This window comes from Sphaerodactylus townsendi, linkage group LG03 (genome assembly GCF_021028975.2).
Source record: "Sphaerodactylus townsendi isolate TG3544 linkage group LG03, MPM_Stown_v2.3, whole genome shotgun sequence".
Lineage (NCBI taxonomy): Eukaryota > Metazoa > Chordata > Lepidosauria > Squamata > Sphaerodactylidae > Sphaerodactylus > Sphaerodactylus townsendi.
The window spans coordinates 152,350,353-152,365,864 of NC_059427.1; the positions used below are offsets into that span (position 1 = coordinate 152,350,353).

A 15,512-nucleotide genomic window follows, 5' to 3' on the forward strand; every position below is an offset into this window, starting at 1 on the left:
GCAAAGTGCATTGAAAGTGCATTATTCTGCATGTGCAGATAGGGCCTCAGAGAACTTAGCATAGATCCATGGCTGTTTCCATCCTGGTGCTGTATGATGATATTAACCTTTTGGACTCAACTACACTGAATCCGGACCTGTTGAGGAAGAAATACATGTGCATATGTGTGTGTTTACCTCAACCAGTTAAATGGAGGGACCATGTCGAGTTGGGAAAATGTCACAGGGGAGGCTTTAAAATACTTTCCCCCAGCACCTCAAACCAAGGACATAGGTAAGGGCGGATTTCTCGGGTTCAAACCCCCCCCCCATTACATGTCTGAAGCTCTGCCCCCTATTGTGGGTTTTTTGTATTTTTTGGTTTCTGGCCTGCAGGGGGCGCAGTTTTTAGGCTAGCAGCACCAAAATGGCAGGGATTTTTTGGGATACTCTCCTGATGATACCACCCAGGTTTGGTGAGGTTTGGTTCATGGGGTCCAAAGTTATGGACTCCTAAAGAGGGTGCCCCATCCCCCATTGTTTCCAATGGGGCAAATAGAAGATGGGGGCTACACCTTTGAGGGTCCATAACTTTGGACCCCCTGAACCAAACTTCACCAAACCTGGGTGGTATGATTAGGAGAGTTTCCTAAAGATACCCTAAACGTTTGGTGCTGCTAGCTTAACAATTGCACCCCTGACAACAGGCACCCCCTCCCCAAATTTCCCCAGATTCTCCTTTTAAATCCACCCCCTTTGGCATGGATTTAAAGGGAGAATCTGAGGTCCCCAGTTTAAACATTGAAAGTGATGCTGTTTCTGGGTGGGGGAGAATCCACCTTAAAACAGCATCATTTTCAATGTTTTTTTAACTGAGGACCCCAGATTCTCCTTTTAATGTGGATTTAAAAGGAGAATTTGGGCTCTCTAGTTTAAACACCATTGAAAGTGATGCTATTTGGAGATGGATTCCAGCATCACATGCCCACCCTGCAAAACTCAGATTTTGCATGGGCTCCATTTTCCTTAGTTACACCTCTGCCTGGAGGGGAGGGTAGAAGGGGCTGCTGGCTGGGAACCCAGATGGTGTGGGAGGCAGGGTGGGCGGGGCAGGGGAGTCTGCCATCCTTGGCCTCAGAGAGCTGGGGCGGGGCTTGGGGAGGCGTGGCCATGCCCCGGGGCGGGTGGGGGCATGGCCCCCTGAAACCCCCCCATTGAAAATCTATACCTATGTCCCTGCCTCAAACTCTGAACTGGGTTCACGTATGCTGGAATTTTTTATAACCCTATTGGAATTCCATTCATGGAACTCTCAACACTTCAAGTGACTGAGCCCCTAGTATGCCCCTAGGCAGGAAATTGGAATATGGCATGGTCCTAGAGCTCAAGAAGCTGGAGACACAGGTGATGAAGCCATGCTGTGCTCATCTACTATTTATGTGCAGTTCACAGATTATTAGATCAAATTAGCTTCCTTGTACAAAAGTTAGAGTTGCCAGTCTACCAGCAGTGGGGGTGGTCTGGAGATCTCCTGCTGTTACAGTTCATCTCCAAACAACAGATGGCTGTTTTGGAGGATGGACTCTATGGCATTGTACCCTGATGAGGTTCCTCCCCTTCAGAAACCCCACCTTCCCCAGGCTCCACCCCCAAAATCTCCAGGTATACCTACCCAGAATAAGTGGATCTCGTGCCTTCTTTGCCCCACCATCTCAATGACATAGGTTATTTCCCTGCTGAGACCAGCGTGGTGCAGTGGTTAAGAGCAGGTGGATTCTAATCTGGAGAACTGGGTTTGATTCCCCACTCCTCCACCTGAGTGGCAGAGGCTTATCTGGTGAACCAGATGTGTTTCCACACTCCCACATTCCTGCTGGGAGACCTTGGGCCAGTCACGGTTCTTCAGAACTCTCTCAGCCCCACCTACCTCACAAGGTGCCTGTTGTGGGGACAGGAGGGGAAAGGAGTTTGTAAGCAACCTTGAGTCTCCTTACAGGAGAAAAAGGTGAGATATAAATCCAAACTCCTCCTCCACCTCCTCCTCCTCTTCTTCTGTGTCCATTGCACCCCCCCCCCCGCCAAATCCCTCTGCCTTTCCTGCTTTCTCTTATTACTGGCCTGTTCTAATCAAGACAGCATCCAGAAACTTGTGAAATACAGGTCAGGGTATGGTGCTGAGCTCATCCCGCCCGTGAGTCACTCTTGGCTTGGTTAGGGAGAGTGCATTCTCCTGCCAAATGGAGCAGTTGGCTGGATTCCTCCCACTGGGATCAAGAGTCCAGCTGCTGGTCTGCTCAGTGCTGGCAATGAAAGAACACCCCCCTTTCTTTCCCCTTTCTGACTCAAGGAAGAACTGCTACCCACATGTCCCCCTTTTCTGCCCTGGCATGCGTAGGTCTCTGTTCCTGACTTTATGGAAGTGGTTCAAGGCTGCTGTGCAGAGGTCCACAGTTGCAAGGAGCCATTTCACATAACTTTTTTTAAAAATGTACCACAGCAAACAAAAGTTGATGTTTTCAAATGATTTTGGCCCACTCAGGTGTTTTTGACAAGGCTGCGGCATACACAGACATCAAATATTTCCATATCTTGTGAATTTTTTGTCAACCTGAAGTATCTATCTGTGCATTTGTGAGAATAGTCTGATGTTCCTAAATTATACTAAGGCTCCTATGTGCACTTAGGCATTTTAGATGCTCCCTTGATTTGCACCATGGCTGAGGAAGCAACTTGGAGGCTCCCCCAGGAACCTTGTCTGGTTGCCATTTCTGCTTTTGTGTGGGGCAGAGTAAAGCCCAACAGGACATTAGCGAGCAAAATTCCCCGCAAGGCCCATAGGCTGACTTTTGATATAGCTGAGGATCAGTTGTAAACCCAGCCTTACTTTTTTGTAATGTGTTTTGTTTACTTTGTTTACAATCAAGGCTGGAAGCATTCATGAGGACTGTTCACATGGGGGGCTACAGCATAAGTGTGATTGCATCCTCTCTGCCATGATCACATCGGGGCACATGCCTTTTTCTTCCTTCAATCCCGTTTCTTCTGCTTTGCCACCCACCCAAACAGCAGTGTGATGTTCCCTTTCTTCCACAGCTCCACCACTCCTTGGGCTTTAGGAGCGATAATGGAAAAGCTCTGTTTTCTCATTGGCTGGTGGGGTTCCTTACCATGCTATTAGGCAATTTCCAGTTGTCTCCCAAGGCCCAAATGCAAAGGGGCTGCTTTGTGTGTAGACTGTGTGTAATATCCATATATGTAGGTATCTATGAAGCTGCCTTGTCCCAGGTCAGACCGCTGGTTGATTGCCAAGATGGTCTACTCAGACTGGCAACAGCTCTCCAGCATCTCTGGCCAAGGTCTTTCACATTACTGACAGCCTGTTGTCTTGAACTGGAGATGCTGGGGATTGAACTTGGAACCTTCAGTGTGAAAGGCAGATGCCGTACCACAGAGCCATGACCCATTAAAAAGCCCTGAACACCCATGAAGCTGCTTTATGCTGAATCAGACCATTGGTCCATCAAGGTCAGTTTTGTCTACTCAGCCTGGCAGCGGCTCTCCAGAGACCCAGGCAGAGACCTTTCACAGCACTCACCACCTAACTGCAGATTCTCTACCATTTAGCCATGGTCCCTTTCTTTGAATGTAGTGGAGAGACAACATCCTAAGCACAAGATGTGCTCGTTGCATCTCTGGGGCTTGCCAGGCACCAGTGGACATGCATCTCTGGGGCTTGCCAGGCACCAGCTTCTTTGGGGCATACACATAGTCCAGATCACATGGGCCTCAATTGCATGTGCATAAAATTCAGGAAGCAGCAACTCAGTGTGGATCTGTGTAAACTGGTACACCTATAAACCCCTATGCTAACATTCAACACTTGGATGTTGAGGTTAACAGATGATTCAGGGCAGATGTCCTGGGTGGGACAGGTATGGTCCCACTCTATCACTGTACTTAGCCTCTGGGTGCATATTTTTGACGGGCAGGAAATACTACACCGGTCATTCTGGTAGGCTTCAGGGTGCTGACTTCTCATGTGACCTTTCAGTCCCAGTGGAACCCACTGAAATTTGGAGGCATGACTGACTCTGGCTGCTCTAACCTCAATGTATTGGGCTCTGTCAGGCCCACCCCATCAAATTTGGCTTTTGGCTGCTGGCATATTTCTAACCCTTGGGCAATTTGCATACTGGGAGAGCTAAAACAACACATCAATCAGAGCCCCACAGAGTCCCTTCTTTAACTGCTTGTTTTTTCTCCATCTTCTTCAAGTATGAGACTCTAACTCGAGCTGAGCCTACAAGACCAGCAGCTGATTTCTGGGAGGAGAGTCCTGATCCAGGGCTTGGAGTTCTTACCGTGGCCACTGTGACAGTCAACTTTAACCTCACTGACAATTATGAGGTAAGTCTTGGGGGATGCTGAGGCACCAGGGCTGAACTTCTGAGCTCTCTCAGGAAGAGTATGTCAAGACTGGGAGCAAAGGGTTCCAGGATTCCTGACGTTTAGCTACAGGGAGAGGCTATCAGCCAGGTAGCTCCACAGATTCCTTGGACTGTAGGCTGATCGTGGCATCCAAGAAAAGCATTTGGTGATGCTGTCTTGGCACTTTATGACTTTAAAATGCAGATGGAAGAATATATGTTTGACAGTTACACTTGTTTGATTTCATGCCCATGGAAACCCAGCACCTAAGGGGTTCTGTGTTTACCATCATGACTTGCTAGTCTTCAACATGCAGAGACTTTTGATGTGGGTGAACATTCAAGAGTGGGATTCATGACAGGCACAGTCCGGAAGAGGCCATTCCACTTGCTTTTTTGTAATGTGCACATCTAGGATGGCCAGCCTCAAGGTGGGGCCTGGAGATCTTCTGGAATTACAACTGATCTCCAGACTATAGAGATTAGTTTCCTCGGAGAAAATGGCTGCTCGGGGGCAGGGTGGGGGACTATATGGCATTATAACCTGCTAAGGTCCTCACTCCATAAACCCCGTCCTCCCCAGGCACCACCCACAAATCTCAAAAAATCCCCCTTCTAAAGTTGGCAGCCATATGTAGATCGATTTTTTGAATCACAGACCTAGACCCCTTCTGCATGGGCCAATAAATACGGGTTAATGATGGTATAAAACCCATCTGGAGGGGGGAACTTTGTACGGATTCTGCCCCTAATGCAAGTCTGCCCCATGTTTCCACCCTCCTCCCACAGAATTGGTTGTTGAAGAATCACATATCGGTGATTCTTTTGAAAAAGCCCTGGTTGCAGCCACTTCTGAGTGAATGGCCATGCAGGAGGCGGCTGTAATGCGGCTGCATATTTCGTTTTTTCTTTCCCTCCTGGCATCTGCGTAGCCACACTGGTGCACAGGGTTGTAACGTGTGACAGCGTGGCTGTGGGGGTCCAGTTGTGCATGCCTGCATAGCTGCACATCGGTGGGAGGTTAGTTTTTTTAAAAGACTCGTCTCCATGCAAAGGTGCAACCGCAACCCGTATTGCTTCCGGGGGCTCTGTTTGCTGCCTGCACGGAGGCATATAAACCCACCAACTGGAACATGGGTTGCTTTATCCTGGCTGCACTTTATCCTGACTGTACTTTGGCTGTGTGGAAGGGGCCCTAGAAAGGATTTAAGGGGTTACTTGTTCCAGTCTGCTGCTCTATGATCCCTGTTATCTGTCTTTGTTATTACATCTATATTCCATTCTTACTTCAACAGATATAAATTTGACTTTCACAACAATCCTCTATTTATTTTATTATGAGAAACAGAATACAAAATTTGCAACATATTGCCTGTTCAAATAGCTTCCAAGGCAGATCCCTGGTGGAGGGAAAGGGGTTAGGGGTATTTTTTTATTAGAACACAGCTGTGCACAGTGCTGACAGACTATGTCATTGTGACATCGTGGAGAAACCTTGGCTAAATGGCTGATTGGCTAAATAGTTGAGACCTCACCAGAAACGTTCCTCCTCATTCCCAGAACAGTTTTTCACTTTCAAAGGTTTCCTTGTTTCAACCAGGTAGTGAATGGTTAAATGAATGAAAGGTTATGCACAACTTTGAAAAATAATAATAAAACACACACAACAGTCCCGCTGAAGTGTGTAGCAAGGTAGGTGTTAGGCTGATGACTTCTCAGCAAATTTGAGTTGGTATGTCTATAGTAATATTTCTGGGTTCACAGATAAAGCCAGCCAGAATGAGAAATGGTTTAAAACCACTTGGATATAAAGAGCAACTGAAACAGCTTGTGCTTATGTTTCTTAACCTTGTTCCAGAGCTAAGATCATGTGAACTTAGGGCACGTTCACAAATTATCTGCCCCCTTAGCATTGTTAAATGTAAAGAAATAAATTATAATTCTGTCACTGTATCAATATTTTCAGTTGTGAAACTGGATTCTCTTCACTGCTGATAGATGTGTCGAGAACTTTCATTTTCTAATAGGACTTTCTTCACCCCCACAACAATGGAAAATCATTCGAGACAGACATTGTTGTCCACAGCACATTCATCAACAGTTTCTTTAGTCCCACTGTGGTGATGGAAAGTGTCTTCAAGTCACAGCTGAATTACAACGATACTGTAGGGTTTTCAAGACAAATGTGGACTGAGGGAGTTCTGAGAGAACTGTGACTGGCTCAAGGTCACCCAGCAGGCTGTAAGTGGAGGAGTGGGGAATCGAACCCAGAGTCTGCCACTCTGAACCACATTGGCTCTCAGTCTCACTGTACTGTGTGTGAAACCATAAACACTGCCAACCTTGTTTAGCAGAGGTGAAAACAAGAATAGGGTTTAGTTCATGCTAAGTGGAGCCATTCTGCCTTCAAAGTGCCTGTGAACTCTTGGGGGTGGGGGGAAGGGATTTTGGCCTCAGATATTCCAAATGGGCATTCGAATCTCGTTTTCCCACTTCCACTCCCAATGCTAGGCGCTGTTTTTTGCTGGCGCTGATTCATGAAAGAGCATCATGTCAGATAGTCTACCTTATTTTTTTGGCAAATCTCAAAAAGGAGATTCCACAACCCTATTTGGCAGTTGCTTTTGTGGCTGAGGAGCTCTTATAAAAAATATGTTTGCACAGGAAGTTAACAGCTGACTCACTGCTGGAACTGTTGCTGGGCATACCTCTGTCACAGCGGGATTTGCATGTGACCACCAGTAGATTGGTCTTTAAATTACCGCTGAGAAAATCCAGCTGTAGTTTCCTGTTGTTCCCCTGGGCTAATGGAAAGAGACAGTGCTGACAGTTCTAGGGCAGAGTGTAACTACTACTGTCTAGTGCAGAAATCTTTGGGTAGGGCGACCTTTGCAAAAGCAACCTTTTCTCTTTCACTTACTCAGTGCATGGAAGCATATCAGAGGTGTTAATCTTTGTTCTCGGATCAAGTAAAGAGCAGCAGTGCTAAGTTTGATCCTCTCTGAACTAGCAGTGCAAACATTAGAGAAGGTGACATTGCTAAGTGCCAAAACCAGCAGCTATTTGCAAAGGAAGGAAAGAGCAGACATTTCCCCTTAATGCTCAGTCACCATTTATATTAGCCTTGTTCACATGTTACAGTGAGCACAGGTACATTTTGTATGATTGTGCATATCTCTGTTGGCAAGAGAGAACCAACATGTGTTCACTTAATTGAAACCAGGGACCAGTATCTGGATAAATGTGTAGTTTCAATCAAACATTGAGCTGTATGTGCATTGAATATAACATGAGAATTAGGCAACACACTTATGAAGAACAATCAAGTGTACACTGTGCACAGATTGCACTTGCATTCACTGTAACTTGGGAACAAGAGTTTGGATTTATGTCCCTCCTTTCTCTCCTGTAAGAAGACTCAAAGGGGCTTCTTACAATCTTCTTTCCTTCTCCACCCCCCACAATAAACACCCTGTGAGGTTGGTGGGGCTGAGAGAGCTCCGAAGAACTGTGACTAGCCCAAGGTCACCTTGCTGGCATGTGTTGGAGTACACAAGCTAATCTGGTTCATCGGATAATCCTTCACAGCTCAAATGGCAGACTGGGGAATCAAACCCGGTTCTCCAGATGAGAGTGCACCTGCTCTTAAACATTACACCACACTGGCTTAAACTCATTTCTGTTTTTTTAAATCGTTCAGGCTAATTCATTCACATCCCTTTGTGCACATTCTGTAGTCACTATGCCATTCCTTCTACATGCCAAGCTACATGTAATGATTTTTAACATGTAAGTTGTGGGTTGTTCTGACTGACTTTCAGTCAGACAATCACATATCAGCTGTGAGGAAACATTTCTGCCAAAGGCACAGGCCTCAGTTCAGATAATCTAGTATGCTAGGCAAATTGATTTTTTTTTCTTGGAAAACAAAACAAAATGTAGTCATGGGGGAAGAATCCAGCAGAGGAAGGAAATAAGGGCTGAGGAACTAGTTAGTAGCATGGTGTAGCGGTTAAGAGTGGTGGACTCTAATCTGGAGAACGGAGATCGATTCCCTACTCCTCCGCATGAAGTCTACTGGATGACTTTGGGCCAGGTATAGTTCTCTCAGAACTTTCTCAGCCCATCTGGAGGCAGACAATGGCAAACTGCCTCTGAACATCTCTTGCCTTGAAAACTCTATGGGGTTGCCATACGTCAGCTGTAACTTGAGGGCACATTTCATCACAGTACACAAAATACCCGAAGACTAGAATGCTCTTTGCACTTAATTTCTTTTTCTCTTTCTCCTGTCCCTGACAGGACCTTCTAGGAGAAGAGTATGTGATCAGCGAGGACACTGACCTGGATGACAATGTCACATATCAGATTTATGATGAAAGACTTGACTACAGCAATAGGGACTATGAAGACTACTACGACCGAAGGGATACTAGTGAGAGATTTGATCCTGCCGAGCGCATCGAAGCCACTGCCCAGATCCCCCAGGTAAGCAATGCAGAACCAATCTGATGCTGTTTTAGGCAAGTAGCCATGTTGTTCTGCAGTAGAAGTCTAATGTTTTAGTTCAGTAGCATATAAAAGGCCAACGAGATCTTCAGGGTATAAGCTAGGGGTGTCCAACTCTGACGCTTCAGATGTTCATGGACTACAATTCCCATCAGCCTCTGCTGGCATGGCCACTTGGGAATTGTAGTCCATGATCATCCGAAGTGCCAAAGTTGGACACCTCTGGTATAAGCTTTTGAGAGTCCAAGCTTTCTTTGTCAGATAACTGATGGAGGGATCTTTGACTCTTGAAAGCTTATATCCTGGAGATCTTTTGATCTTTAAAGTGCAACCTGTCACTGTTTTCAAGAGAAGCCTGTTTCATTCAGGGATATCTTAGCAATAACATTCTCAAAAAGAGGGACAGCCATTGGAATTCAGATGTTTATTTCCTTCACAAAGTTCCTTTGAGCCCCATTGAAGTGGGTGCTGGAATTGGTTGATGGGAATGTGTATCCCCATTTAGAACCATTAGCCGTTGGTAACTATGCAAACTAGAATTGGATTTGGGACAGGAAGTGATTCCACATGGTGACTGCAAAGATCAGTAGAGAAGAAAGATTGTCCATGTTCACTCCTGGATTGCTGCTTCAAAATATTGAGCCATCTGCTGCTTTTTGTGGGTCTAAGCAACAGGAAATGAACCTACATTAAATACCAAGGCTCATTCCGCACATGCAGAATAATGCACTTTCAAACTGCTTTCAGTGCTCTTTGAAGCTGTACGGAATAGCAAAATCCACTTGCAAACAGTTGTGAAAGTGGTTTGAAAATGCATTATTTTGCATGTGCAGAACGGGCCTATCAGAACTTTCCAAAGGGCTTATATCCTCTTGGGGAGTTGCCATCTCTCTCAAAGTTGTACCAACCAGAGGTAGTGTGTGGTTACTATTTGGTGGAGTCTCACATATTCCTAGTAGTTTCCAGGTATTCAGAGCTCAACTTGGATTAGGACTGTGGAGAAGGGGCTTAATTTTTCCCCTGGGCCATTTTCCCTACCTAAAATAGCCTTGCAATAGGTGGAACACCAAAATATGCCTTTGAAACACAGAGCTGATCAAAGAAGTGCCAGGGTTACTAAACCACACCTGGCAGCAGGAGGGAAGGTTGAACATGGGGGATATATAGTTTCCTTTTCTAAAATTATTTTGCAGGAGCTGTATTCAAAGATACAAAGACATGCGTATGAGAAGTGTGGCTGATTCTCCTGTTTGTGTCTGCGTATCTTTGAATACAGCTCATCCAAAATATATAAATATGGGAAAACTATACATTACCAAAATCAGCAGGAAGAGCTGAGTACAACCATGTACTCTTCAGGCTGAAAAGGTGCCCAGGGTTGGAGCTTGCAGAACAAATGGAGGCAGGGAGAATCCCTTCAGCAGCTCACAAAATGTCGGGCGCAAGTGGAGAGTGAAACTGACCAGAGAGCTAAACGGTCAGGCAGGAAAAATAAGATGCCTCCTGAGCTCCGGACAGCCAGGCTGGAGTCGACTTGCAGACATCTTCGGGAAAAAAGGTGCACATTTTGGTGTCTTCAAAAAAAGACACCTTCAGCTGAAATAAGGCATCCTGAGGGGAAAAAGCTGTGTGGAGTTCTTTCCCAGGATGCCTTTTTTTGCGTCCTCAGGACGTCTTATTTGTGTTGTGCTAAATGGACCACAGACATCCATTTTATCAGTACAGTTGATCCAAGCAAGTTTCTCTACTCAGCCAGAATTCCCACTTAATCAGCACATTCTTGGGAAGGAGGGGAGTAGACAGTGTTAACAGTGAGAAGGCAGGTCATGCCAAGTGACAGATATAGGTTGGCCTTTTATTTGTTCTGATGGTTTGTTCCCATTCGGTCTATTGCAGGAAACTAATCTGAAGGGACAAAAAGGGGAGCCGGCAGTCCTAGATCCTGTGAGTATGATCTTTGTCCTTCTTGGATATTCTCTCTCTTCCAACAGTTATGATTGCGAACTGCATTCACGGTGGTCCCCAGGGTTTGTGGCTGATTCATTTTAATCCTGGAGGGTCGAACCTCACCAAAGGGCAGTGATTTCCAAATAGGAGAGAAGGGGAAAGCACTGGAGATATTGTCGAAGGCTTTCATGGTCGGAATCACTAGGGTGTTGTGGGTTTCCCCCGGGTTGTATGGCTTGCTTTACTACCATCAGATCCTCTAAGATGCCAGCCACAGATGCATGTGAAATGGCAGGAGAAAATGCTACTGGGACTCGGCCATACAACCCAGAAAACCCACAACACCCTATTGGAAATATTGTTGCATGTTCTGTCCAGCTGCCATTGGTGAGTTTCAGTGAAAGTACTGCAAGGGTGGATCCTTGCTGAGGGAACAAAGAACCGCTAAGTGAGCCCTGAGCAAAAATGAAAGTCTCCCTTTGGTAAACACTCAGTCTCAAAATCTGATACACAGTTTTTGCGACACAGACCTGAACTGGGTGGCTTGTATATTGCACGGCTTGTGTTTCCTAATTCAGAAGCATTTCAGGCAGTATAGGTCTGAATCATTGGTTGCTGTGCCTTATGACTGGATTATTCATGTGTCATATTTGCTGTTCAAAAGCTATAATCAGCGTAAATCCATGAAGTTCTGTATCATCACTGAGGATCACACATCCAACTGTGCAACAATGCATGCAATTAAACCACTGCTTTATTGTCAGGGATGCATATGCTTGCGTGAAATTGCCTGTCAAGGTCATTATCTTGGGTTGAGGTCTTTTACATCATCTACTTACTATCTGATCCCTTTGAGTGGAGATGCCAGTGATCCAACTCTTGCCTTTTGCATGCACAGCAGATATCCTGCCACTGTGACATTACCCCTGCCTCACGGCTTTCTACCAAACCTGACCCGTGGTCTATTAAAGTCAGAACTGTCTTCTCTGTAGCTTTTCTGGGTGCTTTCATAAGAACATAAGAACAAGCCAGCTGGATCAGACCAGAGTCCATCTAGTCCAGCTCTCTGCTACTCGCAGTGGCCCACCAGGTGCCTTTGGGAGCTCACGTGCAGGATGTGAAAGCAATGGCCTTCTGCGGCTGTTGCTCCCGATCACCTGGTCTGTTAAGGCATTTGCAATCTCAGATAAAAGAGGATCAAGATTGGTAGCCATAAATCGACTTCTCCTCCATAAATCTGTCCAAACCCCTTTTAAAGCTATCCAGGTTAGTGGCCATCACCACCTCCTGTGGCAGCATATTCCAAACACCAATCACACGTTGCGTGAAGAAGTGTTTCCTTTTATTAGTCCTAATTCTCCCCCCCAGCATTTTCAATGAATGCCCCCTGGTTCTAGTATTGTGAGAAAGAGAGAAAAATTTCTCTCTGTCAACATTTTCTACCTCATGCATAATTTTATAGACTTCAATCATATCCCCCCTCAGCCCTCTCCTCTCCAAACTAAAGAGTCCCAAATGCTGCAGCCTCTCCTCATAGGGAAGGTGCTCCAGTCCCTCAATCATCCTTGTTGCCCTTCTCTGCACTTTTTCTATCTCCTCAATATCCTTTTTGAGATGCGGCAACCAGAACTGGACACAGTACTCCAAGTGCGGTCGCACCACTGCTTTATATAAGGGCATGACAATCTTTGCAGTTTTATTATCAATTCCTTTCCTAATGATCCCCAGCATAGAGTTTGCCTTTTTCACAGCTGCCATGCATTGAGTTGACATTCCCTTGGAACTATCAACTAGGACGCCCAAATCCCTTTCCTGGTCTGTGACTGATAGCACTGACCCTTGTAGCTTGTATGTGAAGTTTGGATTTTTTGCCCCTATGTGCATCACTTTACATTTTGCTACATTGAACTGCATTTGCCATTTCTTAGCCCACTCATCTAATTTATCAAGGTCTGCTTGGAGCTCTTTGCAATCCTTTGTGGTTCTCACCACCCTACATAATTTGGTATCATCTGCAAACTTGGCCACCACACTACCCACCCCTACTTCCAGGTTATTTATTTAGGTCATTTCACATCACCTACCTGATCCTTTCAGCTGGAGATCATGGGATAGAACCTGAAAATGTCTGCATGCAAAGGAGATGCTCTACCAATAAACCACAGCCCATCTTCAGCAATAATTTCCTCAGACCTGTTGCCTAAACTGGGAGCAGTGTATATTTTGGATGCAGCAAATAATATTTTGGATGCAGCAAATAATAAATATGTATGGCATCTTTTATTTACAGATAATCTTGTGGCCTTCAAGGGTGAGCAGTTGTGTATGTTTGTAACCGACATGGATTCCTTTCCAATCATGCCCTTTAATGCTGACAAGAATTTCTTTTTTCCTTGCAGGGCACTCGTTTTGTGGGGCCATCTGGATACCCAGGTCCAGTGGTAAGATGAATAAGAACTTAAGAAGAGCCCTGCTGGGTCACAACAGTGGTCAATCTAGTCCAGCAGCGTCCAGTATCACACAGTGGACAACCAGTTCCTCTGGAAGGCCAGCAAAGGGTGTACAGGTGGAGACCTTCCCCTGATGTTGCCTCCTGGCACCAGGATTCAGAGGATAACTGCCTCTGAAAATGGAGGGTCTTTTTAGGCACCAAGGCTAGTAGCCACAGATAAACCTATCCTCCACGAGAATCAGCATGGTGCAGTGATTAAGAATGGTGGATTTTAACCTGAAGAACCGGGTCCATAAACATCTGGAGAGCCACAGGTTGCAGACCCCTGGGCTGGTCAAATCTCTCTCAGCCCCACCTACCTCACAAGGTGTCTGTTGTGGGGAGAGGAAGGGAAGGGGTTTGTAAGCCGCTTTGAGATTCTTTGTGGTTGAAAAAGTGGGGTATAAATCCAAACTCTTCTCTTCTTCATGAGTTAAAATTATTAATATACACTAGCAGACCCGGCCACGCTTCGCTGTGGCTCAGCTGACCTTTGCGGTTCTCAACGGGGGGTGGCTGGCTCCCTCCTTCCGCCCCTCCATTGGCAGTGTTCTCCGACAGCATGGGCTTGACCGTCTGGGCCCCCCCTGGCCCGGCCCAGCCCCACTTCGCTCGGTGGCGGGACTGGGCACAATCGGCTGGCCGTCCGCATGTTTTGGCGGCTTCCGGCTGGCTTCGTCATTCATGCCCTCCACTCACGTTGTCCTCCCGCACTGGTGCTCAGGCTGCGTGCAACAGCTGTGAGGTGATGCGCATGTGCCTGGATTGCAGCCCCGTCGCTCATGTTTACCTGGCTCAGGTGTGTTCCCTGAGCCTTTTCGGGGCGGAAAACACGCTCGGCCGGCTGAGCAGTGTTTCCTGAAAATTTCAGGGCATTTGCTCTAACGGTTAGTGAGTTAGACCGTGAGGAACAAACGCACGGTTAGCTTTTTATATAGAGAGATGATTGTTTGGGGAAGGCCTGGTAGATAACAACGTGGCACACCAGATGACTCTGTGGTGGTTACCACTTGTTGCCACTGTTCGCTAGTTGCCTGGCAGGCTGTGCTGTGGAATGACAACCTGTTATGCCTGACTTTGTTGGGAATATTCATTTCGCCAGACCCTGCATATAATGGTTAGCTTGTTAGTGTTTAAAGGAGGTTTAGGAAGTCCTGTCCTCAAGATGGTGATATTGCAGCTCATCAGCTTTTATGTGGATTGCACCGTATTTGATGGGCTACTTGGATCAGTGAGTGCAGGTCTGGTGCTGTTGCTCTGGGGCTTGCAAATGCACCAGGATCACCCCTGCATTTGTTGGAACGCTTTTGTTGCATCACATAAGTGCTAAGTTGCAGCTGATTTACGGCATCCCATCTGATAAGATCGAGCTGTGCTATGCTACCTCCCCTCTGCCCTTTTGTCATAGCATTAAGAAAATTATGACAAGCTGTGAATAGAGGCTAGGATTAGATGTTTTGGTAGTAGTCATCATCAAGTGCATTGTGCATCCCAGACAGAGTTCTGCCCATCTGTGTCCATTGGCGTCAATGTTAGCAGAGTGCAGCTTTGCATAGGATTGTGCTGCTGGTCATTGAAATGTGCTGTCAAGTCACAGCTAACTTATGGCAATCCTGTAGGGCTTTCGAGGCAAGAGAAATGTCGTGAAAAGGCTTGTCATTGCATGTCTCTGCACAGAAGAAGATGAAAAAGAAGAGTTAGATATCCCCCCTTTCTCTCCCATAAGGAGGCTCAAAGGGGCTTACAAACTCCTTTCCCTTCCCCCCTCACAACAAACACCCTGTGAGGTAGGTGGGGCAGAGAGAGCTCAGAAGAACTGTGACTAGCTCAAGGTCATCCAGCTGGCATGTGTTGGAGTGCACAGGCTAATCTGAATTCCCCAAATAAGCCTCCACAGCTCAAGCAGCAGAGCGGGGAATCAAATCTGGTTCCTCCAGGTTAGAATGCACCTGCTGTTAACCACTATGCCACTGCTGCTCCTGCTCCTAGCAATCCTGGGCTTCCTTGGTGGTCTCCCATCCAAATTTTTAACCAGGGCTGACCCTGCTTAGCTTCTGAGATCTGATGAGATCCAGGTCAAAATAGACATTGAAATCCAAAACACTAAAGGCTGATGGGTGAGCTTGGATCTTAACGTTTTGGCTGGCCTCACGATCTAA

At 46.3% G+C, this 15,512-nt stretch overlaps 1 protein-coding gene across 1 annotated transcript in view; it reads left to right on the forward strand.

Annotated features, from left to right (window-relative positions):
• The first annotated feature begins 201 nt into the window (after window positions 1-201).
• The window catches only part of COL5A3 (collagen type V alpha 3 chain), a 123,834-nt gene continuing 108,523 nt past the window's right edge, over window positions 202-15,512 (forward strand). The window contains 5 exon segments of the mRNA XM_048487504.1: window positions 202-274; window positions 4,154-4,386; window positions 8,709-8,894; window positions 10,812-10,859; window positions 13,262-13,303. Of these exon segments, the coding sequence (XP_048343461.1) occupies window positions 202-274; window positions 4,154-4,386; window positions 8,709-8,894; window positions 10,812-10,859; window positions 13,262-13,303 (582 nt within the window).